We start from the raw sequence: 26,248 nt of genomic DNA, 5'->3' as shown, positions 1-26,248 counted from the left end.
GTAGTTCCATCTGCAACCACATGCAATCTAGCCGGGAAAAGCATAGCATACGGCAATTGCATCTCACGAAGGTGACGCTTCACCTGTATAAACTGAGCTCTGCTCTTTTGTACATCCACGAGAAGTCAGGAAATACAGCCACTCTTTGGTTTTGATACATTAAGGGGCCCTTGGTCCGAGCCAGGCGCAGAATTGTATCCCGGTCCTTATAGTGAAGCAGTTTAGCAATAAATGTGCGCGGCTGCGCACCCGGAGGCGGCCTCTGAGTCGGAATCCGATGCGCCCTCTCCACCGTAAACTGGGCCGTGAACTCCCCTCTGCCTAATGTCTGGATCATCCAATTCTCCAAGAATGTCTCCGGAGCATCACTGTCTGCCTTTTCAGGGAGACCCACCAGCCGAACATTGCTGCGCCTGAGGCGGCCCTCCATGTCTGACATTTTTTGTTTAACCGACACCATCTGAGCCTCCGACCAGCAACCTTCTGAGGCAGAGGAACTGTAGTATCCTCTAATATTGAGATGCGGGCCTCCATCTCGGCCACACGCTCACGAATCTTCTGAAAATCCTGCCGCATCAACGATAGGTCAACCTGCACCTCTCCAATTTTATCCATTACCTTCTTTTCAGAGGCAGCGATAGCTTTCAGGACCTCCTGAAGAGTAGAATCAGCAGGTGAATCCGTATCTTTGGAAGACTGGAGTGCCTGCAGTTCAGACGCAGGAGCCCCTCCCGAGGCCACGGCAGGATTAGAACGGGCATATTTCTCCAATCTGCCCACAGCAGTGGTATTTGCAGAATGTTTACCCATACTGGGCCTTTCTATTCACCGGTGCTGACGGGTGCACCCCTAGATGTTGTATATGTAACTTTAGATACAAAAAGGGGCCACAGCAGAGTGTCCAGCAGCAACTGGTAGTATAACCAGAATTTGACCAGTGAAGGACCAATTACTGCACACAGTCCAGCCAAAATACACACTCAGAGAGATGACAAGAAGAAAGGGCTTCCAAGCAGCAGCAACAGCAGCACAGAGTATTTTCCACATACAGATGACAGGGAGAAAGAGCTTCCAGACAGAGTATATTCACCTTACTGCTCCAAGAACAGGGTTTTTACTGCTGCAGATAGGGATTGTTATTGTGTCAGCCGCCCCTCCAGTGCTGTGAGACTGTATGCCAGTTTTTATTTTACCCACAGTTATGTCCAAGATGGCGCCGCGGCCCGTTCCACGGCGGGAACTCCAGGACCCAGAGACTCCTCCAGCAGCAGACAGGCAACCTCTCACCACCTAACAGCCTCCCCAATGGACTGGCAATTTTTTAATCACCGCGGATCAGCAGACCAAGCACCGCCGGATGGATGAATGAATGCACAGCTCCTTCCTGCGCGCGTGACTCCAGCCACAGCACAGCTCCGGGGGATGAGCGCAACTCACAGCTGCCCTGGACCGCGACCACAGCCTGGACTTGGACCGGGGAGTACAGAAGGGATTCCCACACAGGACCAGGTAAGTTGTAACAGCCGGCACCACAGGAGGATAGTTTCGTCGGATATTAAGGCTGAGGAGCTCCGATGCAAGCACCCTACTCCATTTCACACCAGGCCACGCCCCACTTTATCTCTCTTGAAGGTTTAATACATCTCCCCTGTATATATGGTGGAGTAAGCGAAACTAAATTATATAGCATGCAGCAATCAGCAGTGCACTGTGTCTTGAGCTGGCAGGGAAGGGAACATATTCTGTGATTTGTGAGCTATATGATTTAAACAGTGGTGGGATTCAAATAAATGAACAACCTGATCTTTGCTCTACTGACCGTTTTAAGTATACAAAAATGTGTTTTTCCGCTCAAAACACTCTGCCACACTGCTTTTTCCCCTCAAAACACTCTGCCATGCTGCCTTCCTTTGCCCCTCAAAACATTCTGCCATGCTGCCTTCCTTTGCCCCTTAAAACATTCTGCCATGTTGCCTTCCTTTGCCCCTCAAAACATTCTGCCATGCTGCCTTCCTTTGCCTCTCAAAACATTCTGCCATCCTGCCTTCCTTTGCTCTCCTTTCACACACTGCCATGCTGCCTTCCTTTGCTCCATCTTGCTCCGTTCCTTCACTTGTCTTTTCTATCGACTTCTGTCTTCTCTTTTCTTGTCATCTTGCCTTCTGTCTTCTTGCTTGCCGACGCCGACTCCTCCCTGCTCCATCCATACTGAATGTCGGGCATGACGTCCGACATTCAGTGCGGACGGAGCAGGGAGGAGGGGGTACCGACGCCGTGGAGAGGTGAATTTTTTTTCTTTTTTTTTTCTTTCAAGGAGCCTGCTCCCTCCACAAATGCAATGGGTGGACTCAGCCTGTAGTCACCGGTTCGCCAAACCGAGCCTAAAATTAGGTATCGGTTCTGGCAAACCGGTGAGAACCGGCTGAATCCCACCACTGTATCTAAATGATTCAAATGAGTCAAAAGAACCAAATGAGCTAGATGAACTATTGAACTCCTGAGCCAGAAGAATGACTCATAGTTCAGTGATCAGCTCCACAGAGACTCACACAATGTCTGAGCACAGCAGTGCCCCCTTAGGTATTTTAGAGTTACTGACTCATGAGTATTACATGAGAGAGCTGAATAGCAGTGCTGCTGTATTAGCACCTATAAAACCAGTAGCCTATTTAGCATAGAAGGGAAGTGTATGGAGAGGGGAGTTCAGGACCCAGTTCCAAAGCCAGAATTAATACTAATAGGACAGTGATTTTATCACAAAAAGGTGATTAGCATCAACATACAGACACTCTCGCTCACACATAAGCTTTAGCTAGTAAGTGCAATTTCAGATGCTTTTTTTACTTGTATTTCATGGACTGTGTTGTGCTTTCTACTTTTCTTTTACAGTTAGGAACTAAAGAGTCATTGTCAATGAGACGGTGAGTGAGGCTGCAGATCTTGCACTGTATATAAATGTTTTTGCTTAAAAGTTATTAGTTGCCATTTGGAATTGTTTCCAAATGTTTAAACTTATTTTTTAACCCTTTCTCAGTCGGAGTTGTGGAAATGTTTTACTTGTGGTGCCTAAGACATTTTTTTCTTACGTGCTGGGGAAATACTGCCTGCTGTTGTATGCTTATTATGAGCAAAAATGTTTAAACCAGAAAAAGTCTTGACTCACCCAAGAACATAAATACCATGTATATGCAACATCTATTGCTCCTGACCATCATGCAGAAGTGCTATCATTCAATAAATCCAAAAAATTACCATTGCATAAAATACTTAAAACTTTAAACCCCCCGAAAATCTTGAGACCCTCAAATCCATTTTTTTTAACGTTAAAGGCTTATAGAATTCAAAGGAAATAATATTTTTCTAATTCAAACTATAAAACTAAATTTTGGGGTCAAACTCTGTATTTAAAAAAAGATGGAATATTTCACACATACCCTATATTTTAAACAGAAAATCAATAAAATAATGCATAGATATTAAATATGGATAGGTTTCCATCAGGGCCGTAACTAGGACTGTATATAGGGGCGACATCCCAGGCTGCAGCACTGAATGGGGGAGCATTTATGAATATTTTAGGTTCATTTGGTTAAAATTGAGAGCTAGGGGTACAGCATTTTTCTTTCTCGCCGCAGTTGCTAAAATTTTAAGTTATGGCTCTGGTTTCCATACATTTATCTCAGGCAACATATCCAAAAATATAATAGTGATTAACTTGAAATTGAAAAGGTGCTGCTGTGGGTTGGTGATCTGTGTTGCTTTAGTTGTCAGATGACTTGCACTTGGTTATAGATAGTGATCGATGATGTGGATGTCACTTGTGAGAAGGCAGGACTCAATGGTGTAGGTGTTGCAACTTCATTTATGTGTAAATCAGCACAACTTCACACATGTCTACCTTTTAGAAAAACTGAATCAGTCCATTCCCTTTCAAGCTTTGTGTGTAATGACACTGGTGCCTTTTTACGGGATCCTCAGATATGAGAACAGTGAGAAGGGAAAATTCAAATACCACCACTAGGCGCTCTGTCCAATCAGTGTTTGTGCTAGAAACTGGCACAGCACTGTTTGAATTTGAACTGCTCTTTGTATTTGACGCCAAATAAACATTACAGCACTGGCGGGAGCGAGTTCTCCCAAACAACAGGGGTCTATGGCATTGAGCCACAACAGTTTTACTAGATAGTGTGCTCTGTTTTTTTTTTTCAAAAATAATAATTTCAGGTTACAAGAGGCACTGTTCTCTTTGTATAAATCCCTGTACACATTGCAATTTGCTGCTGTGGTCTTTACAAATATCCCGTTTGTAACTTTGAAAAACAACCCTTGAAGGAGCAAAAAAAACATACTTTAATAGATCAAGGAATATATTTACTAAACTGCGGGTTTGAAAAAGTGGAGATGTTACCTAACCTATAGCAACCAATCAGATTATAGCTGTTATTTGTAGAAAGCAATAGATAAAAGATAACTAGAATCTGGCTGGTTGCTATAGGCAACACCTCCACTTTTTCAAACCCGCAGTTTAGTAACTCTAGCTCCAAGAGTGAGTAAAATGTAATTCTGCCTCTGTGTTTTTGCATTGTTTAAGAATTACTATTACACAACCAACTCATAAAATCCCTTTATCTGGAAATTCATTTTGTTATACCTTCTTACTCCAACATGAGCAGTAGGGATTTCTTAAAAATAAATCGTGCACTTTTCCATTTAATTGTATGTTGATAAGTGAAAGTTTAGTGGTACTGTGTTTTGTTGATTTTAGAGTTGTTTATTTCGTTACATAAAGAAAGTAATAAATAGGTGGTAACTGTCAATGTTTAAAAAATATAAGCAGAAATGTTTCAAGCAAAAATCTGTTGATGAATGACACATGTGCAAGGGAGGCTATGTGTAACTATGGATATGTCTTAATTTATCATTCTCTGTATTTTCTTATCTATATGTGTCTATATGCACAATGGGACAGCATTTGCACCTTTTTGTTGCACTTTATACAAAAATTTCTATAAATGTAATAATAAAATTACATTTATGATGGTGACACATACAATAAAGACAGGGCCAATGTTTCCTCATGGTCACTAGCTTAATACATAAATAAGGCTCCTCTAAGCAGGAGCTCAAAGTTGAAAGAACATTGTGATGGATGAGAGACTCCTGATTGGCTGCCCATCTATTACTGGACATTCTCATTCCGCAACGGGAGCACCTCAGTAGCTATTAGGTTCATCTCTGCCATTTTTTTTTACTACCTATGGATTATGTTGGCCCAAAAAAAGAAGAACGTGGTAGGTAAGTATTTATTTAATACAGAAAAATGGGGTCACTATTACTTATCATGTAAAACAAATGGGGCACAAGTAATTTTTAAAATCAGTGTTTTTAGAATCCCTAAACCTTGGCTCCCTATGCAAACACCTTAGGTTGCCTAGTGGTAGTATCTGATCGCTTCACGGCCTTTTGGCTAAGATCAAGTGTAGTATCTGTTCTTATCAGCTTACCAACTACCTGGTGGAGGTTATGCTGAGTGTGGCTCATCCGATAGCGCACTCTAACATCGGTGAGGGGCTGATGTAGACTCTGCTGCATGGTGCACTTGTCTCTCTCCTGCCCAAAACCCAGAGGACATACCTGAGTGTGGCTCATCCAATAGCACACTCTAACCTGGTGAGGAACTGTTTGAGACTTGTGTTACCCGATCGAAGCCGGCCAGGAGCAAGAAGACCGACCCCGGGGAAGAAGCGCTGCCGACCCCCCCTGCCTGGCGGGAAGAAGACGCCGGGTGCACCTCTGGCTGAAGAAGCCCTCCTCCCCTCGGCCCTGCTCCAGCGGAAGAAGCGCCTCCTCTTCAGCGGAAGCCCCTGCTCCTCTCCACCCAGCGGGAGGATACCTGCACTGCTCCCTCCACCCCGGAAGACCAGCCTCTCTGCCCCAGGAAGAGCCAGGACCATGGCCTCAGCTACCCCAGCTCCTGCCTCCACCCCTGCTCCTGCCCCTGGGAAGAAGGGAGGAAAGACCACCGCCCCGAAGCCTCTCCCCGTGGCCGGAACCTCTGCCTCCACTGCCCCTGCTACTGCCGGACAAGGCCAGCCCAGCCAGGACACCCCCCAGAAGACCCCCACTCTGGAAGCCTGGATGAGGCAGACCGTGGTCCTGAAGCTGAAGGAAGTGGAAGGAAGGGTCCCAGACATGACGGCCGAGACCTTCGGTAAGAAGATGATCCTCGATCAGGGCTTCTCCAAGGCTGAAACCCTCAGCGTGCAGAATTACCTGAAAGGGATCTGGTACATCACCTTCGCCTCCATTGCCATCTGTAAGAGGTACTGGGAGGCAGTGAAGACTGCGAGACCGGAGTCTCCCTTCTCCCGCTTCATGGGGAACTGCCCCATCCAGAGAGAGGAGAGAAGAGTCACGGTCTCCATGAGAAATCCTCACACCCCTGGTAAGGACATCGCTACCTTCCTGAGCCGCTTCTGCTCCGTGGTCATGGACCCCTCCAAGATCCTGGATGTCAACGGCTTCTGGACAGGCAAGTGGTCCATCATTATCAGACTGAGGAAAGACAACGCGGCAACTGACGGACTCCAACACCTGCCATCAAGCTTTGCCCTGGGCGGCTCTGCCGGCCTTCTTCACTATGCCGATCAGCCGAGGAACTGCAGGAAATGCGGTGAAGCTGACCACATGGCGAGAAGCTGCAAAGTCTCAGCCTGCAGGAACTGCAAGGTGGCGGGGCACGAGACCAAGGATTGCCCACGAAAATTGTCCTGCAACCTCTGCAACCTGGCCAGCCACATCTACAGGGACTGCCCCCACAGGGCCAGATCCTACGCTGCAGCTGCCGGGATTGGACTGCCGGAAAGCGGACCTGCCCCTGCCCTGCAGCCCAAGCCAGCCCAGAGGAAGCAACAGAAGCCCGCACCGCAGCCAAGAGCTGGTAAGATATCTCCCACCCCTGTTGTGACAGCACCCCCCTCCCTCCCCACTGTCACAACACCCCCCCCTGTAGTAGCACTAACCCCCTCCACCGCTACTCCAGCTCCCTCCCTTTCCCTGGAGGATTTCCCCCCCCTCCCCCCTCTTGTGCCTGCAGGTGATGAGAACAAACAAAGGAGGAAGCGGAAAGAGCTAGACAGCCCAGCTGGCGACTCTGACCCTTCCAAGAAAAAGGCAATCGAACTAGAAGAGGACCCTCTCCCGTCAGAGGGGGCCCTGGTAGAGATGGTGGATGAGTTGCTGGATTCCGAGCAGGAGGAGGAAGAATTCCTGCAACTGCCCCAAATCTGCCTATTCGACCAGCTAGAGGAGAAAGGTCTGCTCCCACCCGAAGGGGACACGGGCAGACCGGACCAAGTCCCAGCGGACGAGGAGGGTAACTGATGTATTGACTGTGCTAACTCTCTTTTTTCTCCCAACTAATGGCTAACTTTTCTCTTTTTACCATTAATGTGAGGAGTGTGAAGGATAAGATAAGACGTCAGTCTGTGTTTACCTTTCTTGACAGTCAGAAATGTGATGTTTACATGTTGCAGGAATGTTCTCTCCCTTTCTCTAGTTCCTACAGGCATCTGGGAAGGCAGTGGTCTCACGGGCCCTGCTATTGGTCTGGGGGGAGTGACTGTAAGTCTGCAGGGGTCGCCATTCTTATCAGAGGAAGCCTCTTCACACTAGATTCCGTTCAGGAGTTTGTCTGCGGCAGATTGCTTATCTTAGATGGCTCCTGGGCGGATGAGCCTATCAGGCTTATCTGTGTGTATGCATCCCCGGGTAAGAATGAGCGTTTGGAGCTTTTCCAGACCCTGCGGGCCCAGCTCGCAACCACCAGGGCGGTAGTGATGGCTGGGGACTTTAACTGTCCTATAGAGGAAGATGGTAGGAGTTCCTGTACTAATGCTAAACTTGATGTTTCTTCCAGGTTGTTGCAGGAGATGGTAGCCGAAGCATCCTTGCGGGATGCAGTGGGATCCATGGGGGCCGGCTCTGTGAATTATACTTGGAGTCGCCCCGATGGCTCAGTGCGTTCCCGGATTGACTTTGTGTTTACATCGAGAGCGGTAAGACAAAACAGGCATGTCATGGTTCCCTGCTTTTTCTCTGATCATAGGGCCATTCTCTTTGAAGGTGTTCTGGGTCACGGGTTTCCTCCCGGCCCTGGCTCTTGGAAGTTGAACTGCGCTCTGCTGGGAAAGGAAGAGGTGATGGTTGAGCTGAGGGATGCCTATTTAATGTGGAAAAATGACAAAATGTATTTTGACTGTATGTCTAACTGGTGGGAGTATGTCAAGGGCAAGTTTCGCAGTTTCTTTCAGGCTAAAGGCCGCCAACAGGCGTGTGAGAGGAAAAGAAACTTCAGGAGGCTTCAGCGTCAGCTGCAGTCCCTGCTGGATCTCCAACTCTGCGGCTGGGATGTGAGGGATGATCTGGCTGAGGCCAAGGGGGGCCTGAAAAGGCGCTTCGAGGAAGAGGCCAATCACATCATCTTCCGTTCCAAGGTGGAGAATCTGGAGAAGGGTGAGAAATGTAATTCTTTCTTTTTCAGAAAACTCCACTCCGGCCACACGCCCCTGACTGAACTGCGGGACGAGTCTGGCACCCCCAGGAGGGGGAAGGAGGGCGTCATGGGAGTCGTCACAGACTACTACGGCAAACTCTACTCCCCTAAGACTACAGACGACGACGTGGCTGAATCTTTCCTGTCAGGTATCACTAACCCTATTGATCCTACAGGTAGGGCAGCTATGGATGCCCCCCTCACCTTGGGGGAGCTGCACTCTGCCGCTAAATCCTTTAGGCCGGGCAGGACCCCGGGCAGTGATGGCCCCCCAGCCGAGCTCAATGTAGCGCTGTGGGACCTCATTGGCCCGGACCTGCTAGAGCTGTATGAGGAGATGGTGGTGGAGGGCAGGATGCCTCCTACTCTGAGAGAGGGCTTGATCACGATTTTGTATAAGCGCAAGGGAGAGAGATGTGACCTCAAAAATTTGAGGCCCATCTCCCTCCTGAACGTGGACTACAAGATTTTGGCCAAGGTACTAGCCAACAGGCTAAAGGTTGTCATTGGGCGAATTGTTCATCCTGATCAGACTTGTGGCATTCCTGGTAGAAGGATTGCAGACAGCCTTGCGCTGCTGAGGGACACGGTTCATTATATCAAAGACCGCCATGCACATGTGGCCCTGGTCAGTCTTGATCAGGAGAAGGCCTTTGATCGTGTCTCTCATGGTTTTATGCGTAAGGTTCTGTGCAGGTTTGGATTGGGTGATATGTTTTGTTCTTATGTTAACCTGATGTACCTTGATATTTACAGCTCGGTGTTGGTGAACGGCTGGAAGACTGACCCCTTCTCTGTACTGTCTGGGGTCAGACAAGGCTGCCCTCTTTCACCTCTCCTTTTTGTCTGTTGTATAGAGCTCTTTGCGATGTCCATCAGGCGAAACCCAGAGATCAGAGGGATCACTGCACCGGGTCCAGACCGACTAGAGGCCAAGTGTTCGCTCTACATGGACGACGTCACTGTCTTCTGCGCTGATCAGCGTTCGGTGGCAGCACTCATCCAGACCTGCAACAACTTCGGCCAAGCTTCAGGGGCAAAAGTCAACTGCGGGAAGTCAGAGGCCATGCTATTCGGGCAGTGGCACTTGTCATCCCCCGCTGCATTCCCCTTCACAATCAAGCCGGACTTCATCAAAATCCTTGGAGTTTGGTTTGGTGGAGAGGAGGCGGCCCTGAAGTGCTGGGAAGAGAGATTGGCAACAGTCAGGCAAAAGATTGGACTGTGGAGCCTCAGACTTCTTACCATCGAAAGGAAAGCACTGGTACTGCGCAACGAGATTCTTCCCGTTCTTCAGTACACGGCCCAAGCTTGGCCACCTCTTGCTGCCGTCTGTAAGACCATCACGAGGACAGTCTTTCACTTCATCTGGGGCTCCAAAATGGACAGAGTGAAGCGGTCAGTTATGTACAAGGAGCCCCACAAAGGTGGGAAAGGGATTCCAGACATCCCCACCATGCTGCGGGCTTTCTTTGTTTGCAACTGTATCCGCAGGACACTCCTTGAAAAGAATGTTTGCTCTGCTGGGAAGTCCATGTCCCGCTTTTTCCTTCTTCCTCTTTGGAGGAAACTTGGTTGGGACAAGTGGGACAGCTCCTTCCCTTACAACTGGACTACACCTTGGTTTTACCTGGATGTTGGACAATTTGTGAGGGAGCATCATCTGGAGGGACTTAAACCAGACTTGTGGAAACCTAAAACTATCCACAAGCTCATCAGAGCTAAGGACATTATGGAGTCTGTTCCAGGGCTCCCTGTGGCCACGGCCAAACATGTTTGGGAGAATGTGGCCTCTAAGAGACTGACTAATGGACATTAAGACATTGCATGGATGGCCATTCAGGGGGAAGTTTGCCCCTCAGGACATTTATGCACTCCCGGAACCTGTGCAGATATGTTCACTGCCCCTTTTGTATTACCAAAAGGGAGACTGCTCAACATATCTTTTGGGACTGTCCCACTGCACAGGCATTGTTGGATGCCCTGGAACATGAACTTAAGGACAGTGTGCCCAGGACTTGCCTTTCATACCATTCGGTATTTTATGGATTATTTCCTGGGACTCACACCGTTGAGGCAATCCAGGAGGCCTGGCGCCTTATGAACTGTTTTAAGGACGCTATGTGGCTTGCCAGGAACCGCCTCATCTTGAAGCGGGAGAAGATGACCATCCAGGACTGTCGCAGGCTTATCCATAGCCTGTTAAGAGACTATAACACCCTTGACAGTCCTGAGGAAGATGAAGACGACGATTGATTGTAATTGATTGATTGTTGTCTCCTTTTCTCCTCCTCCCCATTGTGTCTATTTCCAATAAAAAACTTTGGTTTGTGCTCCCCTATTCCCTTCACAGCATGAAGTATTATTGAATGTCATGTCTATTTATGCACCCTTCCCTTTGTGTCTGTTCTCAATAAAAACTTTTTGCTCGTGACTCCATCACCCTACCCCTCTCACCTACCTCCCCCTCACATCCAATGTTATTTTATTGCACTGTGATACGCTTTAAAGTTTGAATGGTTAGTGCAGTACTTGATGTATATAGTGTAGGATGTCATGTCTTGTACTTTATGCCCTGTATTGTACTAAAACGTATGCATGATCATGTCTTACGGTGTACTGTGTACACTTGAATGAAACGTATGAACTGTGTTTTTTGTACTTTATACAAAATAAAGCTACTTTTTCAATCAAAAAAAAAGTGGTAGTATCTGACCTGCTAATAGGTCTCTGAAAGAAAATGATCCTCGGAGTTCAGAAGCGGCTATCTTTACACACCTTGTGCAAAATAAAAAATGGAGTTAGAAAAGAGAGATAGAGGGAAAAAAATATTTGCCCAACAAGTTACAATGATTATTGAATAAAAATAGTGCTAAACACACAGAAATATAAATGCAAAAAGTTTCTTAAATTAAAACAACACAGAAATGAAATGAAAGGATTACAGTCACATATTCTTTCTTGTAAACTGTGGTCTGGGGGGAAGGCTTGAACAACTTCTTAGAAGTAGACTGATTCCCCAAACTGCCCATTTTCAAAATCATCATCTGCAATCTCACTGAAAGGTGTGCTGGTATGCTAATCTGTTTTACCACCAATTTAATGCTTTCTCGTCAAAGAACAGTTATAGTAATGTGTCTCAAAATATATAATAACTATTTCCTGGAACATAATATGTCATTAATTCCACTTGACATGATATTCTATTCTACAAATAATAATGAATCATGATTTCTTTATATTGAATCCTCAGGGAGATAAATCATCCCTATATGTTCCTCAAGAGTCATGTATATATCATTAACCCATTTTATGTTGTTACTTTCAAAGGTTACCAATGTATGCAGTGTTTTTCACAAATATGTATTAGACGTGCTGCTTTGATCAGTTATGTTAACTCTAAGGAATATATACAAAACTTGAATAGACCAAAAGCATTGAAAGGAAACAATTTTTATTTTACCAAACCTCAGCTCTCCTGAGAAATTCTTTCCATCTGATAATAAGGAATTAAACAGATCAACACCATGAAAAGAGAATATACACAGACATATTTTATTTATACATAATTCCACCCTTCTGGTTGGCTTTTAAACAGGAATACAAGAGACAAGAAAAGAACATTTTGGGAAACATTGATAGTCTAGTTTCACAATTAGCGACCAGGCTATAAAGATGGCAGGCAAACTCTCTTTGTAGTCATTAACCAATCTCAACTGATGTACTTCACTGAGCTGATATATTGGAAATAACTGGATTGTTTATGAATCATCACCATTTATTTATATAGTGCCACTGATTCTGCAGCGCTGTACAGAGAACTCATTCACATCAGTCCCTGCCCCATTAGAGCTTGTAGTCTATATTCCCTAACATACACACACAGACAGAGAGAGAGAGAGCATAGGGTCAATTTTGATAGCAGCTAATTAACCTACCACTATGTTTTTGGAGTGTGGGAGGAAACTGGAGCACCCGGAGGAAACCCATGCAAACACGGGGAGAACATACGAACTCCACACATGGGAATTGAACTCATGACGCCAGCACTGTGAGGCAGACGTGCTAACCACTTAGCCACCATGCTGCCCAAATTAATAAGTTAGCCTTTCTGCAGCAGTTTTCCATGTTAAAGTAGACACAGTGAGGGGCAAATGTATAGAAATGCACTATGTGGATTTCAGGTCTTGTATAGGAGTATGGCCAGTGATGTTACAGTAACGAAAATTACTGCATTTTCAGCTTTTAATCTGTTGTAGATCCCATTAGAACATTGTGCTAAACATGTACCTGGAGCTTCAGTTGTCTGTTATAAAAGGGGAAGTAGAGATGTTTGAATCATTTAAACCAGTTTAAAATTTGATCTGTTAGAGTGGAGCCCAAAATAAAATATTGAAACTAATAGATACATATGAATGTGTCTCAGACAAAGGTGTTCTAAATAGTTTGGTCATTCAGCTCAGTGGGAGGTATTTCCGTTAAGTTTTCCACAGAGCATTTAAACACTTTCCGGGGAACTCACTTAACATATGCAGATCACAACCTTGTTTCCTCCAGATCATCCATGTTCCTTCCTACATGAAGCAGACTTTCTAATTAAGGTCTTGTACAAGTAAGTACAACACTAACTTGTAGGGGTTATTTAATTGAAAAAAAGAGATGTAGAGCAGTGTTGCTAGGTAGCCAGTGGAACATTGAGGCCAATGCAAAGTAAACCAGTTAATTATCATGAATATAGAAAATATGAACGTCAAAGCATATTTCTTTGTATTCATGTTTTGAGAAAATAGTGTGTCAATTTGTACTTGGGGACAGAACAAGCATATGGTGTGCACATTATAAATAACCTCTCTACAGAGAAACCACTTTAGCAGCAAAACATTTATAATGATGTTTGAAAAGTTATAATTCCATCATAGTTGATATGTTATTATGCTGGAGGTTGACCAGTTTATTGAATGGGATTTATGTCTCTGATTTGACAGAGAAAAGTTATGGAAGAAAAATATTTTGGACTATTATTGACATTAGCAGGGACAATTCCTCACTGTGTTTATGCAGGCAGAGATGCAGAGTGTGTGCAGACAGTAGGTGGCAGAGTGTGTGCAAACAGGGGAGGGCAGAGTGTGAGCAGACAGGGAAGGGCAGAGTGTGTGTAGACAGGGTCGGCAGAGTGTGTGCAGAAAGGGGGACAGAGTATGTGTTTGAAGGGGGACAGAGTGTGTGTTTTGAAGGGGGACAGAGTGTGTGTTTTGAAGGGGGACAGAGTGTGTGTTTTGAAGGGGGACAGAGTGTGTGTTTTGAAGGGGGACAGAGTGTGTGCAGAAACGAGAACAGAGTCTGCTCTGAGGGGGACAGTGTGCAGGGTAGTCATGAATTGGCCGCTGTGGTGTGATGAAATGGCTGGGGGGTCATGAATTGGCCACTTGTGGGGAGGTATGATCTCTGTATTGTGTGCTGTTTATGAGGATGCTTTCTGAAGATCCTAATCATCATCATCATCATCATTTATTTATATAGCGCCACTAATTCTGTACAGAGAACTCACTCACATCAGTCCCTGCCCCATTAGGGCTTACAGTCTAAATTCCCTAATACACACACACAGACTAGGGTCAATTTGTTAGCAGCCAATTAGCCTACCTGTGAGGACCTTGTACGTTCCCCCTGTGTTTGTGTGGGTTTCCTCCGGTGCTCCGGTTTCCTCCCACACTCCAAAAACATACTGGTAGGGTTCGTAATGTCTGCACATTTTCAAAACAGGACCACAACTTTCCAGAACATAGCTAAATGACAACAAAGCTGCACAAACAAGCAAGAAAAAACAGCAAGAACAGGTAAGAGAATCTGTCTAAATTTGTTTGCTGTTTGCTGGAAAATACTCCTGAATTTTCCTTTAATGACTTGGGGGGGGGGGGGGGTGTTTGCTATGGGTGTATTAGGGCGGTCAGAACCCTTACTCAGACCCTGTTGGTGGAAGATCATAGGTATGTATGGGTGTAAGAGTACTGTTTGGTGGTGTTTCAGCAAATGTATAACCTGTGTCAGGTGAGTGCAAGATTCAGTCCTTGCATTTGTGACATTTCGATGACTTCAAACTTTTGGTTGTTCCACTAATTTATTTATTAACATTTATTTAAAAAACACTATTGTACACTTCAGTTCTTTACATTTAGGAATGAATATAGTAATAAAACAATACTTGCTATTAACAGACAGACAAAAAGGTAAGAGGGCCCTGCACACTAGCTTACAATCTATAGTTCTCGAAAATATCAACATACATTTTTGGTTCAATCACTATGGTGTATATTTTAGAACTACTAAGCTGTTAACTTGAATTGTACAGTTCACATTTGCAGTTAAAATATATTAAAATTTAACTATAATGTTTGCATTAAGAAATATTAAAAATACTGCTCAATGTGCTATTTAATTCTGAAGCAGCTTGAGTATGTTCAAACCGTCGAAAGTTCAATAATTGTCTGCAAATTTTACTTTTCAATAGATCAGCAGCGTAATGTAAAGTTAACACTTTTTTGTTTATATCCTAAAATGTCAATTTTGGAGATTAGTTGTACTTGATTCCTATGGGCTATATCAGTTTTTCTAAATTTACAGACATTAGCAGACTTAGGGGTCTATTTATTAAGGTCCTTTTAGCCTTATCTGGGGATAACCTCATTTTTAAGTATGGTAGTAATTTATAACTACAGGACCAAAACATATATAGGACACAAAACAGTCCCCATAAATGCTATTTTGCGTGATTTAACAAGTGTGAAAACGGTGATCGTCATCTTTCCGATGACTACAATTCTGACACGAGAGAGGTAGACAGAAGAATTCTGATGCCTATTATAGCGACATCTACTAAATGTAGACTTACACAAAAAGTGCCAGGAAAAATTTGCGAGCGCACTGAATGCCGGCAGTAGATGTCACTATAATAGGCATCAGAATTCTCTTGTCTACCTCCCTCATGTCAAAATTCTCATCCTTGATAATTAGTACCCCCCCAATGTGAAAGTGCTCTTCCCTCTGATCACTATCATAAATATGTCTCTGTGCATGCGTGACCTTAGCAACTTTGCCATACTTACTTGGAAAAAAGCTAGACAATGGGACTCTTAAGGTAAGTGAAAGTATCATCATGACAACCTCCTATCGAAAGCGCTCTCCAATGATGAGTTTTTTAATACATGGGCCTGAAAAATCATCTGTCATCGTTTCAATGGCAGATGATAATTAATGGGGCAAAAAAATGTTTTATACTATAATGTGTGAAGCATAATAATGACAATAGTATATCATAGTTTAGATATTTCCTTTTATATAAAGCAGTTTTGACCAGTAACATTCAATAAAACAATGTGGAAAATAGTTTTGCTTACATTGAAATCTATGGTACAGTAGATATTTAGTTTATCCTAAATTCTGCTGAGAAACTGAGACAAATACTAGTTTAATTAAATTTCAATAACAAGTGAACATCTGCTGAAACAATGAGCCATTGATTGACTTACTATCCTGCAAAGTAACAATATTAGTGTGCCCAGAGGACAGTAGTAACTGGGAAACCACTTTACAAAGACACTTTAAAATATGGAATATATTTGTGCAACATTACACAGGATACTACAGTTTAAATCACTTCCCCTGTTTGCTCTTCAAAAAATTATTTTCATGTTTGAAGGTTATACTTTACATGCATGTTACTATAGTTATATTGTTTGATTTACTGTAGATTGTTCTTTATTCTATAATCTTTGTAAAGTTTGGCAGAAAGAGGCCTGTTTATTTAACAAGTGTTTTTGAACCCGCTTACCCAAGGGCCCAATAACTATTTATTTATAATGTGCTGTCTTTCTCAATATCTCCTATAAGTTTCTTATTTTTATTCAGGGCAAATTACTAGCAACAATTTTATATGAATCTATTTTCATTGTCTAGACAAACTTCCACCTACAGTTTAGTTAGAAAACATACATTTATTCATGTAAAGCTTTAGCTGGCATGCGTGAAAGGTGCTAATCAAAATAAAACCCCCTGGTCTGCCTACAAATGATTAAATTCCCCAAAATTATACTCACAATCACTATTAACCACCCAACTCTGCCATCGCTAAGACTTGGTTCAAGAGCTGACACTCTTTAGTAAGTCATCAGACTTCCTTCCTCACTTATTTCACAGCAATCACAGCCTAATTTGTGCAAACTTACTGTAACCCAACCGTTATCTGCTTTGAATGCAGTCTTAAAAACAACAAAGCTTATCTGGCATGTGATTCTTTAAGGGCACACAGACAGAACATTATTATATGGTATTTAATATTACAAAGAAAGTTGCAGTGCTTATTGTATAAAATAGAATATTAATGACACACAGATATAAAGTTGCAAATAGTTCTCTTAAAATAAACAGGAATAATAAAAGAAAAACAGCAAACTCACACACACAAACTTTCCATGGTTTTGATGCATTTTCCTTACAGAAAATTACACTCCTGTGGTCACATGCAGCCAAAGTAATTTTACCAAACTTTCAAGTATCTGTGGCTGGGACATAAACTGTAGTTGACTGGTCATAGACATCTCTTCAAACACACTCTGTGCTAGTGACACAACGCAGACCCTCTTAAGTAATATCAAAATATATTAACCCTTGGTTTACTTACACATTGTCACACTGAGAAAGTATGAATCCTGGACTGTCAGCCCAGATTAGCACTACTACAAGCTTCAGCATGGAGTCTAATGTGCCACCGGTCTTCACCAGGGACCTTCGAAATGGAGACATGCAGGCTGTGGTCATCTGTCTGAGTTCCAGGTGTGACAGGTTGGTAAAATGGGACTAAACTGCATGTCGGAACTATCAAGGTCAGTAGATGGGCTGGCAGTAAAGGTACATAATCAGCAGGCAAAAAAATGGCCACATTAATCAGAGGTCAAAGTCACTATCAGAGGTTCAAGCACAGGAAACAAGCCAGAAAACTGGTATACAGGAAATCCAAAAATATAGTTTATCACAAGAAATGCCGCAGTAAAAGAGACCTAATACTCTGTCACCATAGTGTGCTCAGAGTCTGCTTTATGTAGCGTAGGTAATTTGAATTAGGTGGGTTCAGAAACATCAGTGGTCACATGAATGCTGTTTCAAAGAGGCTGCAGATCTGCTTGCCTGCCACTAGCAGAACAGAGGCAGGTCGAAGCTGTGTGATGCAGAGACTTACTGGAAGGAGAGCATGCCAGACCTGGTAAGTGAGTCCCAGGATCTGGTTCTGGAATGTAACACACACACACAGGGACTTCACAGGTACTAACATCTATGGGGGTAATCATGACCACATTTATATATTATTATAACATGCATAAGTACTATGATGAAGTTAGACTCATTGGGGTAGATTCGTCAAACCTTCAAAAAAGAAAAAGTGGAGGAGTTGCCTATAGAAAATAAAAAATAGAATCTGATTGATTGCTAAGATTGGAGGAGGGAAACTCTGAGAGCAAATATGCCTATTCTGAGATACTTTAACATTGGATATACTGGGCCTGATTTATTAAAGCACACAAACCGAACGTATTGTGCGTTTCTTAAAATGAAATAAACATAAAGGCATACACAAGTCCATATTCAACAAGGAGTGGATGTAAAGATGCGTCTGCTGATGAATATGGAGCTAAGTGCACACTGTTCTAACAGACAAGACAATGCAGGACATGTCCAGTACAGATGTGGGGGTAAATGTATGAATCTCCGGATTCTTCATCTCCGGCGAGTTCAGCGTCTTCAGCGCTTAAATTTAAAGCGGCGCTGCCTTGTAAAGGGAAGTCTCCCTTCTCCCTTTACAAGGCAGCGCCGCTTTAAATTTAAGCGCTGAAGACGCTGAACTCGCCGGAGATGAAGAATCCGGAGATTCATACATTTACCCCGTGGAATCTAAAGTCCCAAGAGAATGCACAGAAAAATAAACTAATCAGCTAATGTCACCTGTTAATGATATAGTCATCAATGACAAAACTTTAAAAAATAAAGTGTTCTTTTTTCCATTTCCACCTCCATAAAATACATTTCTTAGGATGTTATTAATGTGTACTGTATGTAATGCATTTTTACAGCTGCTCCTGATTGCAAACACATGTTCTAGCTTGCATATGAGATCATCATTACTAGCAATCGGAACTTACACTGGTCCTGTAGCTGGTGCAATTGATACGACAGTAAAAGATGTACGTTTGAGATGCCCAATGCTTGAATCGGATGCTGCTGTATGCGCTCGAGCTGTACATTGACTATGTGCATACGCCCATTCGCCTCACTGTTCTGCCCAATGAATTGTAGACTGTAGTAAGGATCCTTTGTGTTCAAAGATGAATTGGATGTTGCTGCATTCTCTGGTGTATGGTTTGTTTCTGGGCATGCGCAGAGGGATTTTACCCAAATATGGCACGTTTCAGCATTTACATTCCTTAATGTATCAGGCCCACTATATTGTTCAGTTGCAGAGCCTTTATTTTCCATATAAAATATTTGAAGTTTATGTTGGAACATATTTTATGTTAACATTTTATAATTGTAGCAGTATGTGATTAAAGACATATATAATTTTGTTTCCTAAGTACATTAACTTCTAAATTGCTCATATAAGACTAGATATGAATATATAATTGGGTAGTGTCAATATTTCCAGGTTGCAGCATGCAAGAAAAGTTAATACATAAGCAGCCATGGATCCAAACAATATTATTGAACAATATCAAAATGGTCCCCTCCACTTCACACAGTATAGGTGACAAGTTCACTATAAAATAAAGAACACAATATTATAAATCTGCAAATTATAGCTTAAATATAAATACCTCTATTGATCCAATATTAGGTAGATTACATAGTCAAAAATGTACTTTTATAGCTTTGTCTTTTTATTTATTTTTTTGCCTTGCTTAGTGTATGGAATAATGTGCTATACATTACATGCCTATTTAACCTTCTGGCACTGAGGATTAGAGGCATGTAAGACTTTAACAAAAAATCTTACCTCAAACCATTGTCCTGATATTAATCTAGCCGTGATTAGATAATTATGTTTTTTTGTGTGTTTGTCTTGACTTTGAGTTGTAGAATAAATGACCACATAGTATCTTATTGCTTTAACACACATCACAGTCCGGTGTTAATGGAATGCTAATTGCTTTTTAAATAACTCCGAATAAATGTATTGATCCATAAAAGCCATGTGAAATGATTTCAGTTTATCTCCTGCATGGGCTGCATTCCCAAGGATGGAGCATACAGAAAAATAACAAATAATCTTTGATACAAGCGATCACATCTTTATCTTTCAGTTAACAAGACTAAATAGTTTCTAGACCTTTAGGAGGAAAGTATCCTTAATGAATTCCTTATAGTAACCTGATATATTTTATGAAGAGGCTGATAAAGGAGAAATTATTGATAACTTAAAATCAATTTCTAGATTAGAAATACTTGTATAACTGTACAAAAGAAGAGAAACTCCAAAGCACAAAAAGTCATAGAGGTGGACAGGGGACGTGTCAGAGTGATCTAGTACACTAGACAGAAAGTTGTGCATATGAAGGACATTTATTCACATCAGCAATTGTATATAGTCAGTATAAAGTTTAAGTGCCGTCTGGCCAGAATTAATAAATGTTTTAGACATAGTGATATTTAATAATGAGATAGGATTAGTCCATAAAGGGAATTTTGTAGTCTATTAGTAAGAGCATAATATCAAAATTGCATAGATGCTATAACATCCAAATAAAGTAATATATCTTTAGTTAGTCTAATACTCAACCTCATAAAAGTGTTTCTGATTTTAATTATTTATTCCTTAATTTTACATCTATTTAAAATATATATATTTTCAAAGCAAATAGTTTTAGAGTTATGCGAAGCATGTCTGGTTACAAGGGGCCCTAAGTCGCCCCTGGTGGTCCATAGATACCCAGACTAAGAAAACTTGTTGGAGGCTCTGCGCATGAAGAAGTATGTGATACACACACAATGATTTTACATGTACACCCCTTAGCAGGAGTAAGGGGGTAATACACTTGTATCTCATTCTGGATCAGCTACCAGTGCAGTGTTTGAAAAAAAGATAGGAAATAATCATCTCCTGGAAAGCTGTGTAGTAAAAACAAATAAGCCTATTTTCCCTAAAGAGCCCTGACATTAAATTTTTAGCCCCCGCATTTAAAACAGACCTCATATTTTATTATGCTCCTACCATATTTTAATATCCCCTAACAACTGCTCATTGTGTCAATAGACCCCACATTTAATAAAAACCTCCACATAACATAAATACCCCCATGAACACCACATAATATTAATACTCCCCCACCAGTTTCCATATAGCATTAATGCTACCTACCCCACATAGAAATAATACTGCTACCAAGACTCCACATAACATTAATAGCCCAATCAACATACTTGACACGTGCTCTTGAACTCCGGGAGAGGCAGACTCTTTTGTCTTATTCCTCTTTACGCCATCCCCACATGTTCAGAGGGAAAATGAGGGGTAAAGAAAGAATGCAGAGAAGTATGAGAGTAGTGAATGAAGGGAAGGAACAGATCAGCTATCAGGGTGCCAACTACCAGGAACTACAGCAATGTTGGGTCAGGTCTGTAAAACCTGTGTTGCCTCTTCTCTTTCTATGTTTTTTTCCCCAAAATAAAGAGAGAGAACAGGAAAAAAAAGCCTGTAATGGCCCCATGCAATCATGGAAGCCTCCAACCTACCGGACAAATGCCCTGTGAGCCCTATGGGCAATTCGCTTCTGCACTGGAGCCCTAATAATGTGCCCATAGCAAAATTTGTGGACTCAAAATATGTCCATGTCTTCTCCTGCATTCTGGTCCTAAGACCATTATATTATGTAAACTTGAAGTAGTGTCTTGAAGCTATGTGAAGAGTATCTGAGAACTACCTGGGCTATGCTAGTCCTCCCCTTCTCTCCCCCATGCCACCTCTTAAGTCATATGAGAGTCATAAGTGGTATTTGCTTTCAGATTTGCATGAAAATGCATTCATTGGGGTATTGTCAGTTTCTGTGCATGCACTGAGCTATTTCACGCAAAACACACTATGCAAGCGAACATGAATCGGGCACTTAATCTATAACACTTGCCCAATACAGATGCAATAGAGTACACTGAAAATTAGTTTCAGGGAATATAAACGAAATAAAAAAGTGAAAAAATATAAAGATGTATAGTCAAAGTTTTTTCTTTCAGTTGCATTCTACATATGCCAAAATCAGCATAGTATAAGGGAATTTAGTTTAGCTTTAATACACATATTTATTTACCCATAATTTATGCATGTAATTTACCGTGGAAGGTTACAAGTGTGTGAAGACTCCCTGCTGATGCACTAACACTTCTTTTGCTAGAACCATGTTTATCTAATCTAATGTTGTATCCCATAGAGTAAAGAAAACACCATCTGTGCTATGAACAAATAAAATAATGATAATGAAATTTCTGGTAGAAAGACAAAACAGAAGCTTCTGTCCTTAGACACTCATAACTTACTTTTAATCCTCTGGATCAAAAGATAATGTTACAGTACAATAGTTAGGGCCTGTTATAAATACACAATTGTAAGTATACATGGCTGCAAAGCTCTTGTAACAAACTTACAATTGATTATTTTTTATGACTTTGTCATAGATCACAGTAATTTCAAGAGTCTTTAATTTCAAACAACTGCTTTCAGAACTCTATTGAAATGCACTTCAAAATGATTGAAACCTCACAATTGCAGGAAAAATTGCACATTATATCAGATCAATAGTTGATTAAGTTGGAGGAGTCTACAGAGGACATAGTATAGCCTACATCCATTTTTACCTAAAAGCTATTATTTTGCTTACAAATAACATCAAATGCATCTAATACAACATAATTAAGAATCTCTAGTAAACACTGACATCACTGTGATATTAACGGCAGTGGCAGAGTTATATACTGCATTATAAATATCGCTAAAAAAAAAAACTAATATATATTTATTTTTGCCAGACCAGCGCTTCTTTAGATGGAGGAAAAAGCTTGTGGGATGCTGCCACCAACCATAGGGGTTGTCTGATATCTCCTAAAAAATTAACTTGTTTTATCAAAGTAGGTAATGGGGCGCAGTTGGTGGGGATGGAAAAGGGAATGATGGGAGGTATAAGTAATGCTAATGTTAAATTATGATATTCCCTTATAGTTTTAATTGTTATTTTTTTTAATTTGTTTATTCTTGCTAATCTTCTATTGATAAAAGTGAAAAGAAGATGAAAAGTGTATGTTTTCTGGACTTACTAAATGTTTTCTATCAGAATGAAGTATAAGATATAAAACCAAACAAAACTCAATACAGTTGCCAGTGTTTGTTTACTCCCAGAATTAACCACTTTCTGAAAAGCATTCAACAAATCCTGGACCTGTATAAAATGTCTTCAATTTTTCAAAATATCTACAGTATACTATTCCGCAGATCTTAATGTTGGGTGTTTGTTTATGTGGCTGGATCACTTATAAATAATTTATTTGTGGTTGGAATATGTACAAATAATTTATTGTAGGAATGTATTTCAATTAGTAGTGCAGGTACCAATGTATATAATTACAAATGCACTTATCGTGTTACATTGAGATGTGTTTTGTATGGAAATGTTTTGTTTGGGGCTGTAACTTTCTTTGGGAATTCCCAAGTGTGACAGACCCGGCCTTATATTGAGAATATCCTGCCAACCCGGTCTGTCCTCAGTGGGCCAACTGAACAACCATGGCCCACTCTGTTATTAAATGCCGCCCGGTGGCCAGATCTGTTATTGCTGTGGTGTCCAGAGAGGGAGGGGAGAGGCAGCTCACAGGAAGTGTGAATCAGCTGTGGACCCTGTGACATCAAAAAGTAGTGGAACGGGTTAAAAAGAGGAGGGTCAGGACCTTATCTAAAATCAGGAGGGGGTCTCTCCCTGTTTGCTAACTATTGTTCTAGCAAGTCTGCAACACAGTCCGAATGGCACCATCACCGCAGGTGGGGAGACCACTGATGTCATGCACTATTTCCACCCCTGTTACCACCCAAACTCTTCCCACCACCAATCACAAGAGGACAATGAGTGGCGGGTTGTGGAAGAGACAAAAGGGAGCTGTCTGGGGGAGGGGGGGAGTTGTTGGAGAATCTTGAGACAGTGAGGACTTGGACTGTTGGAGAGTAACCGTATTCTCGCAGGGCCTTAAAGGAATGTTTAAGGCAGGAGCTTCTTGACAGAGATCGGACAGTGTACCTCTAGGACTGATTCTGTTACCACTCCATTGGGAGACACTCGCAGATTCTGGGGAATTGGTGAGCCTACATGGGTAGGGAGACTTCACCCAGGATCCCACCAAGCTGGTGGAGAGTTGGCCGAGCGGCTGGGATCAGCAAGATACACAGACCCACCTTAAGGATCAGAAACCGTGGCCCACTTGGATTGTCAGCTGTGGATTTTATTACCAGGAGTTTGGGCCTGCTAGGACTCTGTGCTTGGAGGTAACCTGCTGGGGACTTTGTTGGGGAGTTTTTACTTGCACTGGTGATTTTCTGACACTTGATATATTTGGTGGGGGAACAAGTTTCTCCTTGGGGAGCACTGTTGTATTTTACTAAGTGTGTACACTTTGTTTAATAAAAGGGATTATTATTTCTTTCCTGTCTCCTTACCTGTGTGACCTGTGAACCTAGAGGACAGGGTATCTAGTGAGCTTTGGTTCTAACCCCGGTGTCCTCACACCAAGTTAGCAGTAGAATGGAGGGGATATGTTTTGAAACTGTCTAGAGACAGATAAACTCATGCTAAATAGTCCTGTTCATCACTTAGTGACCAGCATGTCTGTTTAGCCTGTATATGCAACAGGGGGTCATTGCCTTACTGTCTGGTGTGGCTACATCTCAGATAATGCAAGCAGAAAGTTTTAGCATATAATAGAGTAGTGTAAATATTGTTAACTTTGCACATGTAAATTCATGTTTAGGAAAACATATTGTATCCTGATACTAAAAATAACTCAGAAGTGTTGGGGCCAGGGAGGATCAGGGAGCGGTGCTACCCCATGCCAGGAATTATGTCAGAACTGTATAAAAAGTGGGCTGTTTGAGCATCTAATGGTCTGTTGAAGTCGTATAATTGGATGAGCGAAAGTATATTGGTTTAATATTGGTTTGCCGTGCGTATTGCAAAGCGTACGCCACGTGTTACGTGGCGTGATGCGATCGCATGGTAAAATACGCACGCACGCACTCGCATTACAACAGTTAGTTATTTATATAATTTCATATTGGTTCTGTTACACTGTAATTCAGGAGCAGATAGTATTCTGTCTATTATTAGTCTATATATATATATATATACATACATATATATATATATATATATATATATATATATATATAGTGATTATATGTACATTGTAGTGTTATTAAAGGTTTAGGTAATAGGAAAGGTGTCATGCCTGATATCATATTGAAGCCCTAATCATCATCAGCTGTCCGGTGCAGTCGGCGAAGAGATCGTACATTGCATACTTTAGTTATTGATATTAGAGAGTAAACCTTTGTATGATGCTGGCTATGAAAGGAGCAGACCCCCTGGAGAGAAGACCCCCACCTTTGGATTCCTTAGATTGAATCAACCTATTACCTGTCTTGCCTGGACCCACCCAACGTCTGGACCTATAGAAACAATCTACGTCATCTCTATTGTTCACAATGAAACACTGACTGTATATATATATATATATATTCATAGCTGTGCATCCAGACCTCAGTCACTTCTGACACAGTATTCTAAGCAGATATACTGTCCATTGGGTCCCGTGGTTGCGCAGCGAGCGCAATGCGATAAGAGCGCGGTATGTATGTATGTAACTTTTGGTATTGGCTGTACTGTACTTTATCATAATATAATAATGTATGGAATTGTTGACTATTTACATCTGCTAAAATAAATAACTTTGTGCTTTTGAAACACATACAATTGATTGGGCAATGCTTATTTGAAAACGATAAAATTACTTAAATAGGTCATACCATCTGTACCTTTCTGGATGTCACTGGTTCCTTCAACTAGTGACTGTGAACTGTCCTTTTGCTTCAAGAATCTGCTTTGATGACTAATTACCCTGCTGTAATTTCCTGTGACCTGCAGATTAGACCTAAATCTAATCCGTTCTCCGGTTGTTCTGAGGTGGACCTAGCATTCCAGTACCAACGTTTTGCTCACTATCTGCAGCTCTGGCCAGTGTGATAGGCCAGGGAGGAACCATCCACAGCAACCCTGATCTGAAGGAAAGAGATCAAGTACACGAGCCCAGGTGTACCAGCAAAGGGAGAACCTTGAAGCGAGAGTTACCCAGAAGGAAGTTGTTCTAGGTGACGGTATAGGAGTCTAGTGGTGGCAGCAGCATAAGCCCCTGCTACTACAGTTAGACAACGAAATTGGGATAAAGAAGGGGAATGGTGGTAAAGTAAGCCCAGCCAGTTCCCAACGACAACAGAGTGGGTGGCATAGGCGGTCCATTCTGTCACAGTTTAGATACCAATAAACAATATTTAGATCCCACACAACCAGTCCTCAGCTAATTGTATGCATGTAAATTCAGATACCAATGTATAGTGCTATTATG

At 42.1% G+C, this 26,248-nt stretch overlaps 1 protein-coding gene and 1 pseudogene across 1 annotated transcript in view; both read left to right on the top strand.

Annotated features, from left to right (window-relative positions):
- Window positions 1–1,361: 1,361 nt before the first annotated feature.
- Window positions 1,362–26,248, top strand: part of LOC142139863 (uncharacterized) — a 41,398-nt gene continuing 16,511 nt past the window's right edge. The window contains exons 1-2 of the mRNA XM_075197724.1: window positions 1,362–1,509; window positions 6,089–6,908. Of these exons, the coding sequence (XP_075053825.1) occupies window positions 1,362–1,509; window positions 6,089–6,908 (968 nt within the window). The remainder of the gene's footprint in view (window positions 1,510–6,088; window positions 6,909–26,248) is intronic.
- Window positions 5,448–5,558, top strand: LOC142142013 (U2 spliceosomal RNA; annotated as a pseudogene).

The sequence above is a fragment of the Mixophyes fleayi genome, chromosome 2, assembly GCF_038048845.1.
Source record: "Mixophyes fleayi isolate aMixFle1 chromosome 2, aMixFle1.hap1, whole genome shotgun sequence".
NCBI classification, from domain to species: domain Eukaryota; kingdom Metazoa; phylum Chordata; class Amphibia; order Anura; family Limnodynastidae; genus Mixophyes; species Mixophyes fleayi.
This window is presented reverse-complemented; position numbering and strand designations above follow the sequence as displayed.